The sequence below is a fragment of the Melozone crissalis genome, unplaced genomic scaffold (genome assembly GCF_028551555.1).
Source record: "Melozone crissalis strain CALT ecotype California unplaced genomic scaffold, PUWL_Pcris_2 ptg000023l_1, whole genome shotgun sequence".
Classification (NCBI taxonomy): Eukaryota; Metazoa; Chordata; class Aves; order Passeriformes; family Passerellidae; genus Melozone; species Melozone crissalis.
Genome location: NW_026535801.1, coordinates 14,852,982 through 14,871,824, shown reverse-complemented (window position 1 = coordinate 14,871,824; position 18,843 = coordinate 14,852,982). Strand labels below are relative to the sequence as shown.

The 18,843-nt window shown below is 42.0% G+C and overlaps 1 protein-coding gene across 1 annotated transcript; it reads right to left on the bottom strand.

The window, feature by feature from the left end:
- Nucleotides 1-60: 60 nt before the first annotated feature.
- LOC128937918 (uncharacterized) lies at nucleotides 61-18,566 on the bottom strand. Its single transcript, XM_054277797.1, has 16 exons — nucleotides 18,494-18,566; nucleotides 14,487-14,816; nucleotides 14,183-14,288; nucleotides 12,968-13,106; nucleotides 11,421-11,497; nucleotides 10,659-10,770; nucleotides 9,144-9,633; nucleotides 8,294-8,414; nucleotides 5,680-5,772; nucleotides 4,382-4,872; nucleotides 4,044-4,149; nucleotides 2,761-2,896; nucleotides 2,552-2,667; nucleotides 1,926-2,064; nucleotides 898-1,399; nucleotides 61-609 (listed from the first exon to the last, which is right to left on the bottom strand). Exons 2-16 carry the CDS (start codon nucleotides 14,795-14,797, stop codon nucleotides 474-476), a joined length of 3,075 nt encoding a protein of 1,024 aa, XP_054133772.1. The 5' UTR covers nucleotides 14,798-14,816; nucleotides 18,494-18,566; the 3' UTR covers nucleotides 61-473.
- Nucleotides 18,567-18,843: the final 277 nt, after the last annotated feature.

Sequence of the window (18,843 nt, the reverse complement as noted above, 5' to 3'; positions counted from 1 at the left end):
CCAGATTCTAAGTCATGGAACAAGTAACAAAACACACAGATATGAGCCGATTATATCCTATAAAATTTACAGCACTCCTCCCTTTATTTTGCAAAGGTTAGGCATAAAGTACACAAAGCTTTATAACAGTTGTCTTCTAAAAGTTGCCTTGTAAATACCTTATGAAAGCAGTAGTAATGTGGTAGAGCTGATAAGAAGACACTGAGTAGAATTTTGCCAGCAAGCCACTGAGAGAGATCAGCTAAACAGATCAGAGATAAATCAGAGACAAGCTCAGAGATGTTCTCAAGTATTAATACAAATTAATGTATCAATACAAATTTCTTAAGGCTTTTTCTCCTTAATTGTAGTTTAAATTAAAAATATCTGCCCTTGAGCTAAGAGCAGGAACTAAAAGTCTGTGTTTGACTGAATTCTGAAACCAGCCAATTCCAGGCTGCAGCAGCTCTCTCTGGCTTGCAGTTGCCTCCCATTTAGTTGACAGGAAAGATGAGCCTCTTCCTCAGGGTGAAACTGGGCTGTGGCATCTGCTTCTTTGTGCCCCGCTCACAAGTTTTTCTGCTCACTTCTTGATTTACGGCTGTCAGGATGGTGAGAATATCTTCCCCTCTGCAAAGAAACAAGTACAGTTTGTGTTAGGCAGTTAACATCAGCAAAATAACATTTTTGCTACCTTGATATACACCAGTGCTAACAGCTCCTGTTTTTAATAGGCTTCAGAGCACTTCCCTAAGTTGCTTTGAACAGTTTGCATGGTGCTGTGTCCTACATCACTGTTTTCACTCTGAGCAAGTATTCCCACTTTGTATCATCTACCTCTGCATCTAAATCAAATTCTTGTCATCCAGAAGAAAAATTCAGGTGTTGCCAAAAATAATCGTTTGGAAACATAGGTACCGAGGACAGCTGTACTCCAAGCGCTGGCATAGTGCCTGTATATACCAGGTTCCCTCCTTGGGACTTCTGTAGGAGACGTAATCCTGCAGGGTGGCCATGCCCAGGAGGAAGTCTGCCTCTGCAGGGATGCACTCGAGCTGAAGCCTCGCATCTTGCTCCACAGAAGAATCTTGCTCTCCAGAATCTGTTTCAATGGTCACACCTTGATGGAAAGCTTCACCTTGGCAGGCCTGAATAAAAAAAACTTTTGGTTTTCCAGCAAGTGAATTGCAATTCTGTGCAGTGAAAGAAGTGGTCAGTTCCCTGATAGGTACTTCCTGCCCATCAACACCATATATAATGCCTTTTTTCCCATGAGACAGGATACAGCAAACAAAACAGTCCTTGTCCTCATGGTCTGCACTCCGGAAGATGTTCACAGTCTCACGGATTTCTTGTGCAGTGAGATCTCTATATTCTTCTACTGTAAAATGAAGCTTGCTAAAGACATTCCTCAGAGCCGCTGGAAAGCAAAGAGAAGGGAAATTTGAGACATTTCATTATATGGAAGTTGGACTCTGCAACTGCAGATTGCATTTCTAGATATAACTGGTCATCTGCTACATGACTACATCCATGTAGCTACATTCCTGGTCTGAAAATACTCTAGTAGTCTAATCACTAATCATATCTCTACTGGGTTCCCTTAACTGGCATTAAAAGGTTTTCTTGCATATTTCTGCATATTTTAGAATTAGTATGCATAAGGCTGATGCAAAGCTAGCCTAGCTTGTAAAGTCCAGCCTCAGGGTGCTGCTTAAGGTTTCAGTCACCTCACTAAAACTGCAAAATGCAAGTGAATTGTTCAGTGTCAGGCACTAATAAATTGATGAGTTGATTAGGACTTGTCAGCACATTAAACCGAGCCAACTGAGCCACTACAACAAAAGTAATCCTAGAAAGAGAAGACTGAAATTCAGACCTTGAGAAAGAGAAACAAGATTTCTATTTTTAAGGATTGGCAAACTCATCTTTAACATTCACTGTACCTGCATCCACGTCTGTCCCATTCCGATCTTTCATGTGTTTGTGTTCCAGCACTCCTTCCCTAGCTTTTGCAAAATTGTGATTATTTATGATCAGGCACACTCCACAGGGTCGGCTGGTCATTTTGTATGCTTCAAGCAGCTGAAAGGAAAGACTCCTGGTGAAGCTCCTACACTCTCCTCCAAGTGCTCCTTAGCTGTTGTGAGTGGCAGAGCAGGGTCCAGAGCCAGCTGGCCTCCTCTCCAGGCAGCTCCCCCTCAACAGCTTTGCTCCCAGGGCCTGGCAGTGCCCTGCCCCACTGCCTTTGGCAGTCTGTGCAGGACCACCAAAGTCAGACTCAGCCCACACAAGGTGCTCTGTTCACTCATATCTTGGTGCCAAGCCAGCTGCCTAATTCCTGGTATCATAAACTCAGCCTACCCTGCTATCCTTGCAGATGTTTCTGAAGTACAACACTGCAGCAGCTGTGCCTGTGACACAACTTCAGAATAAAGGATGCAGAGTTGTGCATTTTTCTTTTTCTAGATAGGGCTTTTAACAGTTGGTCTTAGAACAACTGTTCACTTCATGGAGGGGTGAGTTCTTCTAAGATAAAATCATGATGTTTCTAAGAAATAAACTAACTTACCTGGGAAGAGTCATTAAAACTGCCAGGAGGACTAGGTGCTACAGGTGACACTAGATGCCCCTCAGGGTATCCTGTGCTGCCCCTCTGTTCCTCTGTGATGAGCATCTCTTCTTGGCCTGCAAAGCATTCATGATCAGTGCTGTGCAACACCTATACATCACTTCAAGAATAAATAACTATGGGGAAGAGGCTGGTTTGTTCTGTTTTACCAAACGGCTTTAATCCATCTTCAATTCTGTTCCACAGGCTGATGTTAATTTTTTCACAGAGACTCTTCAGCATACTTAGGTTGTCTTTCCCCAGAAGGCCCTTCTTCTCCATCTCAGTGAGAACGTCAAGCATTGTCTGGGTAATCAGAAAGGCAGTTTGTTCTCAGGGCACCTCCATGCTGCCACTGGGAGCAAAGCTGCAGCATGTGCACCAAAGCTTTAATGCACTGACAGCACATGTGGCCCAGAGAGTCAATCCAGCTGACTGGGAGCTCAGGTGAGACCTCAGCTGAGCCAGTTAATCCTAGTTCAACAAAACCTACAAGTACTGTTAAGTACCAACATCTTCCCAAAACATACTCATTTCCTTTCTGTAGCTCAGAGGTGCCAAGATCTAATTAAGATCTACCGCAGGACATCTACAGGAATGTAACAATATTTTTAATGATTGCTTTCATTCAACTTTCAGTGGCTATTGTGCACTCAAGTGAAACAGAAGAATTACTGCAGTGACCATCTTAAGCACTGGCAAAAAGGGTTTTCTGTCCTTTGGGTCCCCTTTTGCTTCAGAGCAATCTCTACACTATCATGTGAGGTATAGAGATTGCTCTGAAGCAAAAGGGGACCCAAGGGACAGAAACTCATCAGTGAGTGGCAGAGCACAGTGGTCACCCCAAGAATTTACTAGAAGAGCTCTCATAGTCTCCCCTCTAAGAAAAGAAGGAAAATCCTCAAAACTTTTATTAGAACAAAGTACCAAAGAATCAGAACTGGGACAGGCTGGGACAACATAAAAGCACTGGATCTGCAAGGCTACTTGTAAATTCCAGCTTATTTGACTTAGCCTTGAGAAGAATCTGCTGCTTAGATCTGTATTTTCGGCATTTTAAAAAACATATAAAATAATATTCACAGTGGATCACTTTCTATATTTGATAATGACTGAGAAAAAAAGTCTGTTGGCTAAGTAAATGTGCTTATCAGTTTTGTGTTTATTAAGGCCACTGAGTGTCCTAAGTTCCCTGTGATGCTTGGATGTGTTGGATTTGATGGCCTCTGTGCCTGGCACTCCTGGCACAGCTGGCTGTGACACTGCTGCAAAAGCTGTGCCTGACACCAGCACAAACAAGTCCCACGTGCAACCAGGGGCACCCTTTTCTTGTGGTGTTTTCATCTTAAAAGTGACACCATAAAGAAGAGTGAAGCTCATTCCCCCATAAGCAACCCAATTGCCTCTATGGATTATAGTAATAATTTTTAAAAAGTATTACAGAGATACTTACAGTCTCACGGGTTAGCTTGCTTTTTGGCAATTCGTTGGCCAAAAGTAACTTGAAATACATCAGCTCATCTTCGACGACATCTTCATACAGTTGAAAGAGCAAGTATCTAGAAAAAGAAGTGGAGGGCGTTGTTTCATCGTGTTTCCAAGTACAACTCCGTACTATGCACCGCTCCTCTTGTCTACTGTCCCCTCAGAACATATTCCCCTTTTTTCCCGTTTGAGATGGAGGACGCAAGGCCCAGGACCGCCTGAAGGGAAACCCTTCAGCCCGGCTGAGCTGTCCCGGACAGAACGAGGCGCGCAGCCAGGCCGGCCCAGCCCGGCGCCCTCACCCACCTGAAGGGCGGCACCCGCGCCCCGCCCGGCGCCCGCAGCTCCCTCTCCACCTGCTCCCGGCTGGAGCCCAGGTGGGCAACCAGGAGGTCGATCCGCCCGATGCGGTAGAGCAGCTCCCTGAGGAAGGCCAGGTCCCCCGGCTCCAGCAAGCCCTTCTCCTGCAGCGCTTCGAACAAGTCGTGAGGGGTCCAGACGGCTTCCAGCCTCCTCCAGGGGACGTGGTCCCGGCAGAGGAACTTCAGAGCCGCCAGCTCGGCCCCGTCCAGCTCGTCGCTGACCGCCAGCAGCCGCCCCCGCGGCAGCTCCATGGCCGCGCCACAGCCGCGGAGGGCGAAGGGCGGAGCCCGACCCGACCCGGGGCGGTGCTTCCTTCTGGATTTAAACTTCCGGAGCGAAATACCCCACAGCTCCTTGGGGAACGCGGTGTCTTGGGATCTGTCTGTTCCCAATTCCGCCTGTTCTAGAGCCCATTCTTGAGCAAACCGAACCGGCTAGTGCGGATGCAAAGGTGTCCCTCTGCCCGGGCGTTTCCTGCTGTCGCCTCTCGCTGGTTCTCAGGCTAAACCACTGCGATTTTAATACAAGGAGAAGGAAGCTTTTATAGCACCACTGATTCGCCTTCCTCCTTGCGAGCCTTCTGGCTGCTGTCAGAAAAGGCAGCACCCTCCCTGCAGGCGTTCGGTCTCGAACAGCCACCAGCCATGGAAAACAGCTCCCTTCCCACCCATCCCACATCTGCTCAGGACAGTTCTACAACAAGAGCAGGCACTGCGCTGGTGAAGGGCCCTGGGATGCTGCACCATCTCCACTTCACCTTCTGGTGCAGCACCATGGATAGATGTATTTCACAACAGGAGGGGAGAGATTTTACCAACCGGAATTCCATCCTTTTGAAAACTCATTTAATGCTCACTTTGAGCCAGAGAGCAACCCTCAGCACATTATACTGTACAATAAAGAACCAATGTTCTTTATCTTTGCTAAGCACTGATTTGAAACCAGCATCCCATTCCCAAAAATCCAGTAAAAACCACTTTAACAATATATTAAACAGAAATCTGTACATTGTTATCCTAGAAGTGGCTTATCAATGTTCAAACCCCTATGCAAGATATTTGGTTACTATATGCATGGCAAGTTGGGTCAAAGGTGGAAAGAATCCAAAAAGCAAGGCACTTTTCAATGTCTTGCTATCTTGTTCTAAGGACATATGGATCCATCTTTGCACTCACATACCTGGACAAATCAGACCTAAACACAAAGTGGCTACACATATAAAACTGACATGGAAGACTTACGCCAAGCTCAGGAGATGTGTCCAGGATGACACGCCATGTGTGGCTGGCATCCACAAGAGCCAGCCATGTTTGTGGCCTGGGGAGTTCCAGTGGCTGTCAGTAACAGAACAGAGTGACAAGAAAAGACACACTTGCAGAAAGGACACACAGAATGAATGAATTCCCAAAGATCTCACTTATATTTCTTAGCACATTGCAAAGAAGTCATTGAAGATTAAACATGCCATTCTCTGTTCATAATTTGACATATCTCTAGTTGAAAAGAGGCAGGTTTGAATAACTTCAGAGAGAATATGCCCACGTTTTTTAGGGGTCAGAATAAAAAGGCTGAACACTCAACACTACTGTTAAACTGAAAGAATAGGTAGCAAAATGTGAATGACTGGGCAAGGACTCGTGCCCCTGGACAGCATTATTTCTTCTTTAGCTAACAGCTCAACTCTTACAAGTGTTTTCCTTTTCAAATAGCACCACTCTGATCTTGTCTGCTTTCAGTTTTCTTTCCTACCAAACTTCTGGCCCCACTTTCTGGTGGCAGTGCTTCTGCTGTCTGAAAACGAAATAGAATTAAGTGCCAGGCTTTTGACTGGATTTGGCCTCCCAGCCATGAGCTGGTAGGAAAGAAAAGGCAAAGTAAAAACAAAGCTGAGGGCCTTCACAGAGAAAAAGTAATTGCCACTCACTGTTGTCTAGCTTGTACTAGAGAGAAAAAACAGTCAGGAAATTGCAGAACCGACTTCCTTCTTACCACTCGGCTCTGTGGGAGGGACACAAATATGTGCAAAAACCCACCAGCCACACTTTTCTCAGAACACAAAACTCAGAGTGTGTTTTCTCCTTGCCTGGTTGCTGCATGACCTACATATAAATTCACAGTATGGCTGTTCTGTGGTTCTTTAAAGGATTTTGATGGGGTTTTCTCTTCCTCCTAGTAGGTCTTCATCCACGAGTGATAATGGTATACTATGCAGATAGCTGGATTTTAACAGGCAGAACAAAATACCAAATCACTTAAATTAATTTAAATCACAGGGTGTGACTGATCAGCACCCTCTATAGACCCCCCTTCCCCCTTCCAGTGAAGGACAGCTCAGAGGAGAAGGACAAAAAAACCCACACCATCTCAGGGAAGAACAGGTAATAAAGAAAGCCCAATTTACTTCAACATCAGGATTGGAGAGTGACCTTAGTTTTAGAGGAGACATTTGCATCTGTGAATCATCAGGTACCCCAAGACAGTTAACAAGGAATAATGCCTTCTTGAGCAAGCCAGACCACCATGGAGGGTGTGGATAAGTGGCTGACCCCACCCCAACATAAAAGTATAAAACCTGGACAACTGATAAAACATTTAAAGTTTGAAAAGAACAATGGGCTTGAGCTGGCTTCCACCCACGTTCCACCATGACTGGGAATGTCCAGGGTCATGACAGATAGCACACCTATGTAGCTGTCTTACCCTACCAAATCAAAATCCTGTGTATCCCCAAAGATACCAAATAATTAAATTTGATATCCAATTCTGTCTCATGTAGAATAGCTGAAAGAACTTGGTCTGAGTGTATTGAACTCTTACACAGAAATATGCGAAACAGAAATGCTGTAGATGTACAACTTCACTTCTGCAGCTGCTGCCATCTTCCAGCAAGTTTCTCACAGAGGAAGCAGTTACTGAATTGTCCTACTGGCATCAGCTGCCATTATCATGACAGTCCTGAACTTATTCTTTCCTACCATCTCTCCAGCTGCTTCCCCTTGGGGTGGCTGCCAACAAATACTCCAATAAGAACAAAATTACTTCTGTGGGGTAAAAGTGTTTGTCATGCTGACTGTCCCTCAGAAAGCTCATCCAAGAGAGGAACACACCGCAAACTGAGGTGATATAAAAACCAAGAGAATTTATTCTAACAGAAACATGATTACAGAACTTCTTTCCAGTATTCCACATTCATTCAAGACACTGTGCTCTGACAACTCTGAGAAATAGCAAAGTGAGAACTTTTATTATTGAAAAACTTACACTGTCGGGCTGTTTATTCAAGCAGATGATTGACATAAACCAAATATTTAGATGAAAAGAACCAAACTAACATAATCATGGGGTTTTGATCCTTCTGGAGCAGGATGTTATTTTCCATGAACATTTGTAGCTTCCAAAGACAGACAACAATTCACCTCTGGGTAAGGCAGTTACAACCTAACACATGCTGCTTGGGAATGCATCCAGCTTTCTGAATCTGTTCTTTTTTTTGCAGATTTTAGGGACTTAACTCAGACACAATGGGACTTTATTGACAATTCCAATAACTTTTACAGTACTACTTGGAAGTCCTTTCTCACTTGAAACCCAGATTGAACATACTCCACTGCTTCTGCAGGAAAAAAAGCATGATGATTTGTAGTTTTCCACAGCCTTACCCGACTCTTACAGATCCAGGTATTGGAAGACTGATTCAATATGGAATTTGAAAAATTTAGGTCCTATGCCTCCTTAAAGGGCTAGGGCTACTACATAGATCCAGATAATTTCTCATGTAAGTTCACTTCTCTGTCAAAGCCCAGATGTCATTCCTAACCGAGTGTATTCTTACTTGTCTGCTTTTCATTGTGGAACTTCAAAGATCAATAGCTTCAGTAGTGTTGATGTTATCTTTGGCATTTGCTTAAATCCTTTTATGTCTTTTGTTGCCACTTCATGGTTCACTTTTGTCAGGATGGTTGTGAGATCCACGCGCCTTGAACAAAAATGAAGTTACACTGAGATATATGCTACTTGCAGCTCAGCCAAGATGTTGATGTGTGTTTGCCCCACTAAAGTGGTATGCCAGGGAAGGCTGGTATCTTCCTCACCCTATTGCCACTGAAATTGCACATTCCATTGAATAACCACAGAATTCAGTGTGTTTGGGGGAAATAAAAGCAACCTCCATCTAGCATTGCTCTGGTTACAGCCAGAAGAGGTCGCCAAGATGAAATAAACCTACACATTCTCCATCTCCTGGACGCCATGAGAAAATGATATCTGAAGGGAAATTCTATTTTCTAAATGAAGTTTATGAGGGGATGGGTGGGAGGCAACAATGAAAATTATGCCTGCACAGCACTGGGGGGTTTTGTCTGTGTAATCACTGAACAAATTCACCTCTAGTCAGGTATCACCGGAAGAAAAAAAAATTCTCAGTCAAAAAATGTTAAAAAACACACATACACACGCTTGTTTGTGTGTAACGTTGCAGCATTACAACCCTGGTTTGGTTGCAGGAAAACCAGGGGAAGTCACTTATACTTTGGCTTATCTGTAGAAGACTGACAGTGCCCAATTTCAAAATAAATACTGTTCTCCACTGTCCTGAATGGCAAAAGCATTAATTGCACAAATGCAAACCACTGTGTTTCAGCACAGCATGCTTAAGTATGCACATCTGCAATACTCTAAATGTACAAGAATTAGAAATAGTACTTACCGTGGGCAGAGCGACTTCATGTTCTCACAGAGGGATTGAATGTAAACACTGCCAGTATTAGGACTGCGGTAGCACAGGTAGTCCTCCACTGTAGCCATGCCAATCAGAAAATCAGCCCTATCAGGAATGGAAGTCGAAGGTCTAGCATCCACCTCAAAATGTCCAGAAGAGTCTGATTCTACTGCAACAGATGGATGACGTTCAGAGCCTTGGCAAGCCTGGATAATAAACACCTTGGGTTTGCCAGCAAGAGAAGGACAATTAGTTCCAGTGAAGCGGGAGACTAAAGCTTCAATATTTACACACTCATCATCAACACCTTTTATTTTGTCCTTTTCACCATGGGAGAAAATGAAGCAAACAAAACAGTCCATATTTCTATGATCTTTCTTGCTGTATTCTTCAACTGTGTCATATATTTTTTTTCCTTCTAGATCCATGTACTCAACTGTCTCAAACTGAAGCCACTTAAAGACCCTCTTCACAGCCTCTGGGGAAAAAATCAGAAGGAACTTGTTAAACATACACAGTGACAAGGAAGATGCTGAAACATCAGTGTCTTTGTAGTAGATCAGATACTAGCAGAAGTGTTCAGATCCCATCAGTAAAATCACCTGACTGGCTCTTAGCCTGCCAAATCCTATTAGAAAAACCCAAATGCCTAACTTGCCTAATTTTATTTTTTTTAAACACAACTGGGTTAAGTATCATACTGTCTAACACAAAAACAGATTTTAGATTCTATGTTGTATTGGTACAAATTAGTGAAGTTTACTGTGTTAACCCAAGCTTTAACTATGCATTGCATAGTAGTCTCAGATGCCTAAGAACAACACTTGGCAAGTTAAAAGAAGTGCCACCTCTTTCGAATGACAAATCCTGCCATTCTTAAATGAAGTAGGTCCCTCATTCTGTGTGAATGGTTGATGCAGCAAGAAGGGAATCAGAGTAAACTGCTCAAAATGCTAGGAAGACTTTTCAGCAAATGGTGGCCTAATTGTTGTATGGGCAGAGAGGAAGTACCTGGGAAGAAAGCAGCTTGTAAATGGGCTGGATGGAGTTAAAATATCTGTGACTTGTCCTTTCAGGAACTTGACTTTACTTTTTTATTCTTGTTTATCTTAAAAGTGATTGCAGAAAGACAGGCTTTAAGGAAAGTTACAGAGCATTTATTTGAGCACTGAAGAGAAATTGAGGACTTAAAATATTTTTCTAAGCTAAGAACTGAAAACAATCAAGAACTGGAAAGATGGAATAATAATAATTTTTTCTCTAGTTGTACATAAAACAAATTAAGACAATAACTTTTTCCTAGAACAAAAAGTAGATCCTTCTTTAAGCCATCAGCTAAATGCTGGAAATTATATATTTCCATTTGGTACCATGACTGTCACTCCAGTCTCTGGAAGCCAAAGAGTACCATGATTCTTCTTCACAGCAAAGATTAGATTATTATTTTTGAGAATTATCAGAGGAAAAAACCCAAACCAGTAATTGAATTTAAAAAGTACTTACCTCCATCTTGCAATGTTCCCTCTCTATTGTGATGTGGATTTTTAAAAATATGGTTGTTAATAATTAAGCAGTAACCATGGGGGTTATTTTTCATCTTATATATTTTCCCATACTGCAAAAACAAAACAAACAAACAAAAAACAGGTAGGAAAGCAAAGCCAGACATTCAAAAGAAAAATACACTATATACAGATTGCTGGTCCATCATTATCTAAGCACAAAAGAAAATCACAAAGGCTAAGAAACAAAAAAGGAAAAGCCTAAGGATACAATTTAGCTACAGAGGACAGAAATCTGCATTGTCTCCCTGAACCCCTTCTCTTCTGTCTCTTCGGTCATGATATTTTGACATGGGATAAAGGATCCAGAAACACAAATTTGCATATGCATAGGAAAAGTTCCTGCACCCCACCATTTCCTCTGAGGGTCCTTGTGCAATTCCAGTGAGGTAGGGGGTTCTGCTATTCCCTTCACATCTGTTTAGGAGTATCCTGGCCAGGACTTTAATGTCCCAGTCTCCATTATCATTAAGATTGGTTTCTTCACTCAACTGTTTGTTCATTTCTTGCTTAAAAGGTTGCTGACAATCAGGTCCCCACAAAGAAGGCTCGGTCTTGTCTGGAAAATAAGAATTGTTCCAAGGCCTACCCCTCCATCTTGGCTGTTCCACCTGCTTAGTGTTATGAATTTATGTTCCCTCTCCCAGGAGATGGATAAATACTTTAAAGGTACTCTTGAGGCATTTCTCACCTGTTTTGCTACCTCCCCCTCTGCTCCTTGTTCCTCTGGATACACAGACACAGACACAGGATAGTGGACTTCTTCCCTGGAATACTTTTCTAAGAAGGAGAAGATAAACAAACATTTCAAAACCACAAGGATAAATCTTCCACTGTGCAAATTTCAACACTCAAAAAGCCAGAACAAGGAGTGAGGTGCAGGGAGTTTTCACAGCTGTGAGACACCAGCATTTTGTAGAGCTGGGCCAAGCTTGGCTCCAGTTTCACAGACTACTGGTTGTTATAGAAGCCATGCAGGGCTGTGCTCCATTGCTTCTCTGCTCCTCTGCTCTTTTACTGGTAGCAAGATACAGATAATGAAAGGTTAACTGTGAATAGTCATCCCAGGCAAGCCATTCACCAGCCTCTCAACTGTGTGATATAGAAGTGAAAGAGGAGACCCATTTCTGTACAATAGTAAAAAATGCTGGTCCATTTACTTCTGAGGCCACTGTTCCTTCTCCAGAGAACTTTATTGTGTGAGTGGATGCAAGGATGCAAAATACCAGCATAATGAAAGATCTCCTCAGAGCACTTCTTTGAATACAAATTTCTGAAAAAAGTAAAGAAATCATCAAATCCATGACTCTAACCAAGGACACAAAATCACAGTACTCATTTTACAAGTTACAAAAACGAGTTTAAATTAAATTTAATTGTCAGGGCTCTACAAAACATGCTTTTTTAATTCTACTTATCAAGAGGAAAAGATAATAACGATACTGCTAGAGAGCCATTCCCCAACACAGAACTTGCTTGGCAATGGCCTACCTCAGCAATTATCTTCTGCTCTTTTAGAGACACCAGCAGAGGAGAGCAGCACAAAGACATGCAGGGAGAACTGCTGGGTAGCTCTGCAGGGTACTGCATGGATTGTTTAAATGTTTCTGAGGAAATTCACGACCTGAGTCCTTCAGAAGGAAGTTGCTATTGAGTGAGAAATCCTGTTTCCCAAAGGAACACCCAGCTGTGGTGCCAGAAAGCACCACCTCAGCTGCAATGGCCAGGATATACATTTAGTCCTTGCAATTTCCATCTGGTTACAGAAAGTTACACTTTAGCCAAGTGACTGGTTTTCAGGGACTTCCCTTTGACTGAGAGCAAAGGGCCTGGCTAACAGGAGATAGTGCTGACAATCTCCCAACACAAGCTTCCCTAAGTCATCTGGCACTTCCTGTCTCTTGCAGTGACTTGGAAGTTATGCTGGTCCAAAACCAGCACTTTTTCCTGAACAGATAAATTGTATTTAAGGCAAAGAGAAGGCAGAAGAAGGCCATTTACAAGGGACAGAACATACTTCAAGGATAGATACAAAAATCCATGTATAATGAATGTAGCAGAAATAATGATAATAAAGGATAATGAAGTAGCAGAAAACTTCAGAAATCAGAGTCCTCCAGAGCCATTCTGCCTGTCCTAGGGTACCATAAGGTCTCTTCCATTTTACTGGACTTCTAAGCTGCCAAGGATGAAGGTATAAAACCCGCAAAAGACCCCAGATCTGTTCTTAAACAGCTTAAATAAATTTACCTCTTTTTTTTTCTTCGTAGGCATCAATTTTTTTCTTTAAGTCAGCTCTAAATCCCTGAAATATATCTTTCAGCATTGTCAGGTTATCTTCCTCAATTATCCCATTTATTTCCATTTCCAGAAAGACCTGCAACATTGACTGGTAAAACAAAAACACATGAACCAAACTCATCCAGTGACCTTTGATAACCACAGTATCAGGCAGCTCTGGAACAGGGCAGAAAACAACATCCTCATTCCCAGAGACTTCTGCAGCAGGGCAGAAGACAACATCCTCATTCCCAGGGACCAGCTAAAGACCTATTACTTTTTCCTCCAAAACTCATTAAAGCAAGGATCAAGATGCAATGCAACTGAATAAACCCATCATCACTAAGGTTAAAGCAGGACAATTAGAAATTGCCTATAACTAGGCTATCCTGCTTTTTTCAGCAGTACAAAGCACTGATGAGGATAACATAACATCCTCTTGTGCCTTTGTGTTCTGATGAAGTGCTGCTAAATTCTTTAGCTATGCCATTTTCCATCACAGGAAAGTTGTTCGGTACTAATTTTGTTTATTAAAGCTCCATTGTCCACCAAGTTGGAGGTAAATCTGCTAATTTTCCTCTACGTGCCACAATACAAATAGGACTTTCAAGGAAGGTTCTTAATAATACCAAGCATTTTTTATAACACAGCTCATTACAAATATTACAATATTAAACTAGCTCACTCAACCTCTTAATACTTTTGGGGAAACTTAACAGTATGTTGTTACTCCAAATTATAATAAATAAGAAAATATACCCATTGACACATAAAAATTTGTGACTCAACTCACATTAGAACTTGATTTTCTGTCTCCAAAACATTGTTTTTCCTTTAGTGAACATCACTCTTTTTAGGTATAGCATATTTCTTATAAAGACATTTGTCTTATAAATGCCAAGCAAAGATTAAAGGAAGAGCATGATGGATTTTGCAAGAAGATAAGATTAAAGAGACAGCTGGTGGAGAAAAAATAGAATCAGGAGAGAAAAAAAGGCAAAGATACAATGCAAAAAATAAGGATCCATTCTTTCACACAGCAGTTTTTAGCTAACATCACAATTCTTTCAAACCAGATTTTCATGAGAGCAGACTTTCTCTTTCTTTCTCTTTCCTCCTTTCTTACAAGAACTAGAGGACTCTGAACTAGCCTTGCAAAAAACTTCTCAAGACTACTTTTCATACAGCATTTTCCTGGAGCTTGCTCTTTAGTAGTGGTCCTCGGAGCAGGAACTTCACTTTTTGGACATTTTCTGAAGTCAAATCCTCTGCAATTTCATACAGCAGTTGCCTGACAATAAACAATAGAGAGACCTTCAAGAAAGAAGTAAACACCACAATTAAACATTTGAACTGCAAAATGTAAAACTCACAATGGCAGGAATTCATGTGTAATAAACACAGTTATGCTGGGATATTCACAAGACAAAAGTGCAGACAGAAGAGACAGTTGACACAGAACTTGTAATGTGCATGTTCCCGTGTTTACCTGTAATCTGACACCTGTGCCCTGCCCGGGACCCGCAGCTCCCTCTCCATCTCCTCCCGGCTGGAGCCCAGGTGGGCAGACAGGAGATCGATCCGACGGATCCGGTAGAGCAGCTCCTTCAGGAAGAACAGGTTCCCTGCCTCAATCATGTCTCTCTCCTGCAGAACTTCAAAGAAGGCCTTGGGCTCATGGATGGTTTCCAGCGTCCCCTTGGCGACATAGTCCAGGCTGAGGAATTTAAGAGCTGACAGTTCCTCTGTCACCAAAGCCTCAGAAACTTCAAAAAGCAGTTTGCGGAACTCTGTACTCATTTCACATCAGGATTTGGATCTAAACAGAAACAGCAGTTGATTTCATTTGTCAGTAAGTGAGTGCAACAACATGATTTATGTAACAGGTATCACATCATGTACAATAGCCCAAAATGAATACATGCAGTCAGAAGTATTTCCATAGAGAGGGGCTGTCTTGCTATCATAGCTTTGATGCTTAACTCCTTCAGTTCTCTGGACTTTACAAAGGATATTGAAACCTCTGCACTAAGTGACATTAGCAGAGAAAGTCATAGATTATTCTTGCTTCCTATGGTGTGTCTAGATAGTGGGGAGTACCAATGTATAGGATGTAAAGGCCTGGCAGGCTGCTGCTGGTTTTCTTCGGGTTTGGGGTTTTTGAAGTTTGCTATCATTTGGGAGAAACAGCCACTTGCCAGTCTGAAATATAGACTATGTAATAAATGAGACTGCCAAATTTTACACCATAACAGAACTGAGAGTCCACATTAGTATACTCTAAGCTATCTGGCTTCTCCTTTCTTTTCATACTGCTTCTGGCCAGCTTACCCAAAGCACCTCTTCGTGGTTTGGTTTATCTGCATCAAGTAAACTCAGTTCCCAGCTCTCAATGAATTTGTAATATTAAAAGCAAATAGAGATCATGTCATCCCTTTTACAAAGGCCCATGAAGAATTCTTATCAAACTAGCTCTTTCACTGAGCATAGAATATCACCTCCCTTCTCCTCCACTTTTTCCATCAGCTTTAGAAATAATTAACTTGGCTTATGGATTCAACTTTTGAGCACAAGAGGAAGTTAGAAAATTCCAAGCTTCCAGCTATCCCCTCTGACACTGAAGGGACCTAGCTCTGCTGACACCATGGGCATGTTGGCGTCTGTTACAAACTCTTTTCAAGCTGAACAAAGACACTGGACATGTGTCAGGAGGTCTCATTTTTTGATTGTACCATCTTCTTAACTGCAGCAACCAGCCCAGCCTGATATTTAAATTCAAAAGGTATCGGCTAACCTGCCCTTAAATTTATACAATACACTCCCACAAGAGGGGAGGCTAACAAGCCCTTAATTTTGCACAGTACACTTCACAAATCCCACAACAAACTCCTCAAAAGGTGCTGGCTCCCGAGCCACAAAAATCTCCACAAGCTCCTCCCTCCCACAACAAACTTCAAAATAGAATAGGGGGTAAAATATTATAGCTGTGAAAGCCAAGAAAGAGAAGAAAGCAAAGAATATCCCCAGTCCTTAGATTCTGTGTTGATGCTGCCAAATGGATAGTCTGGAGATGGAGAGAGAACAGAAAGGGCATAAAGGGGGGCAGGGGTGTGTGCCCAATCTGCCCAGTCCGTGTCCTGCTGGAGTTAACCTGGTGCATGGCCATTATCTAAATTAGACTCATGTGTTTTGTTCACATGTGCACTGACACCCTTTCCCCAGAAGGAAGCTGAGCTGGGGGATGGAGCACAAATCTCAGGGTGGAGCAGGGAGCTGGCTCAGCCCAGTGCTGCCCCACTGCCTCAGGACCTCCCCTGATCACAGCTCTCCTGTAGCAATGCTCAGCATGCTTGAGACAAATCAGCCTACAGCTGGCACTTAAACGACCTGTCTCTTCTTCCTTCTAGTAAGATACCCATTTGCCACTTTACCTTCTCTGCCCAAGGTGTCAGACACCTGGGAATCTCTGAAGAGAAACTATATAAATGCATTCAGAACAGGTCTCTTGTCTTACAGACACTGGCAATGGGAGACAGAAAAGGCAACAATGACAAAAGAGAATTTCCTACTGCTGCACTACTGGAATACTGAAATCCATTTTATTTACTGCTACTGCAGATCTTTCAGTAACAGTACCCCAAGGTAGTCCAGCTGACTAACTGGAAATAATAATTAGCAAACAATTGTATTCTGCTCTCCTCCAAGGAGCACTCGACAGCAAAGGAGCTTTTTGTGGCAAGCCCTTGGTAAGTGTTGTGTGGGTTAGCAAGAGTGAATGTACAAGTGAATCTAGTAAATGTATAACTGAATCTTAAACCTTTGCATTTCAAGTAAACTGATAAACAGTGAAACATGTTGTGACACAGCACGTCCAATTTGTGTTGTGCCCCAAAATACTGTTTTCTTTAAATCCACTCAAACCAAACTTTTAAACAGGCAAGAATCCATGTGCTTCAGCCCATATAAGCCAGTAGTATCTTAATGTGCTTAACCTCAATGATTACTTGACTTTATATTTCTGTAACTACAAAGGAAAGAATAATATTTTCTTGGGAGGTAGTTATGAAGTTATCTTCTTTCTCACATAAATCATGTCTTTCATTTATGATACATGAGATATTGCTTATAGAAGCAAAACTTTCTTGTAAAGAGAATTTTCATTTTATTTCTCAAAGGCTGTAAGTTTCAAACCCATCAAGTTATTGCAGTTAGAACAGATGTGTCACCTATATGTTACATTAAAGTCTGTCTGTAATTACAGGGAGCACAATTAAAACAATATTTAAGTGCCACTGTCTTTTTCTCCAGTTTGCTAACTTAAAGGCACAACTGATACCAGTAAAAATAATATTAATTGTAGTAGTAATTTTAAATCACTTACATGGGAGAACAACTCTGAAGAAAGTGAGACAGCCAATCTCTAAAGTTTCAGGAAAAGTCTGCCTTTTTTACAATACAGTATTATCACATGACTTCCAAGAAATATGTTACAATAACATATATAAAATGCTAAAAAAGGAATAAAATGCTAATGAAGCAAGCGATCCCTACTTCAGCTACTTCCATTTTCAGAAAACTGATTATTACAGACTTTGTGAGAAAAAAATGGTAAACAAGCCATGAAGTAATCAGGTTTTGCTCTTGTTTTACGGCAACAACTAAGCAGCATACCTAGTGCTTTCTAGCATAAGCACAGCTCAGCACTTCTGCTTTCATACACAAATCCTAATTAAAAACCAGAGATGGCTGAATCTACATATTTTCATTTAAAAAATCTCAATCCCAGTTACCTGCTATATCACAAGATCTGTCATGACTTACCCCCTTTCTCTGAAGTCCCTCTGCAACTCACTCCAGTTTAACAGGAAGGTATTTTTTAAATTTTAAAAAAAGCCAACTATTAGCACCAAATTTAGTAGCAGCACTCAGTAAATGCAGGGAAATCAACAACTGAACAGTCTTCTGAAATTATTTATGCAATATACTTCCCCATTTAGAGGAGAATTTGAACATAATTAACTTCTTACATCTTCACTCTCTTTAAAGTAAAGAATTTAGCCTTCAATGAAAAGACTTCCAGCATGCAAGTCGCTGGAATCTTCCATGAAGCAGGAAATGAAACAGCACTCAGTATGGCTACCAGACTCAGTAGACCCTCACAGCAGAATTATGAAGTGAGTTAGGAGTGCTGAAATTTGTTAAAATTTTGCAATGAAAACAGTCATTGATGGATTTCAACCTATCTATCTTTACAAACTCAAAACTATACCGCATCCGTTGATAGAATGAGGTGTATCAATTCCTTCTAAAAGGCACACCCTAGTAACAGATCAGAAAACCTTGTTTCGCAGGCAGGAATTACACCACCATCCAAAGGCTGGGAACAGCACAGAGGAACACCACAAGTACTCTTTCATCTTCAGGTCCAAAATGTTTGTCTCCATGCCATTCCAAGTCTCAGCACTCTTTCCCTCCGTAATTTCTTCTGTGTCTTACCTGAACCAGAACTTCAGTCGCAGTCTGAAAGAGCCCCTGTGCCGTGATATGCACTATGACGGACAGATAATGGCTTCTCCTCTCAGTCAGCAACTTGAAGTTCCACCCCTTTTGGCACTATTAGTTTCACTTTTGATTTCTTCCTCTCGGCCTCCCTGGAAAAGTTACTGTCCTTTTGTTTAATTAGTGTCTCTCATTTTCCTCGGCTCCCCTGCACTCTGGTTTCCTCCAGAACTGTCTCAGTGACCCAGTCTTTTCCTTGTACAGCCTGCCAAAACTTCATCTCCCTAGAAAGGGTGATCTTGAGGAAGAAAAACTGCTGCAGCTCCTGCCTGCTCAGCAACTGGAAA

Bases quoted from the DNA above. Each gene is read 5' to 3' on its own strand.
- LOC128937918 (XM_054277797.1), bottom strand. From the start codon at position 14,797: ATGAGTACAGAGTTCCGCAAACTGCTTTTTGAAGTTTCTGAGGCTTTG. The intron at 5,773-8,293 runs GTTCCACAATGA...TGTTACTGACAG, and splicing joins TGAAGCTATTGATCTTTGAA to CCACTGGAACTCCCCAGGCC. The intron at 1,400-1,925 runs GTACAGTGAATG...TTTGCTTTCCAG, and splicing joins TGGGACAGACGTGGATGCAG to CGGCTCTGAGGAATGTCTTT.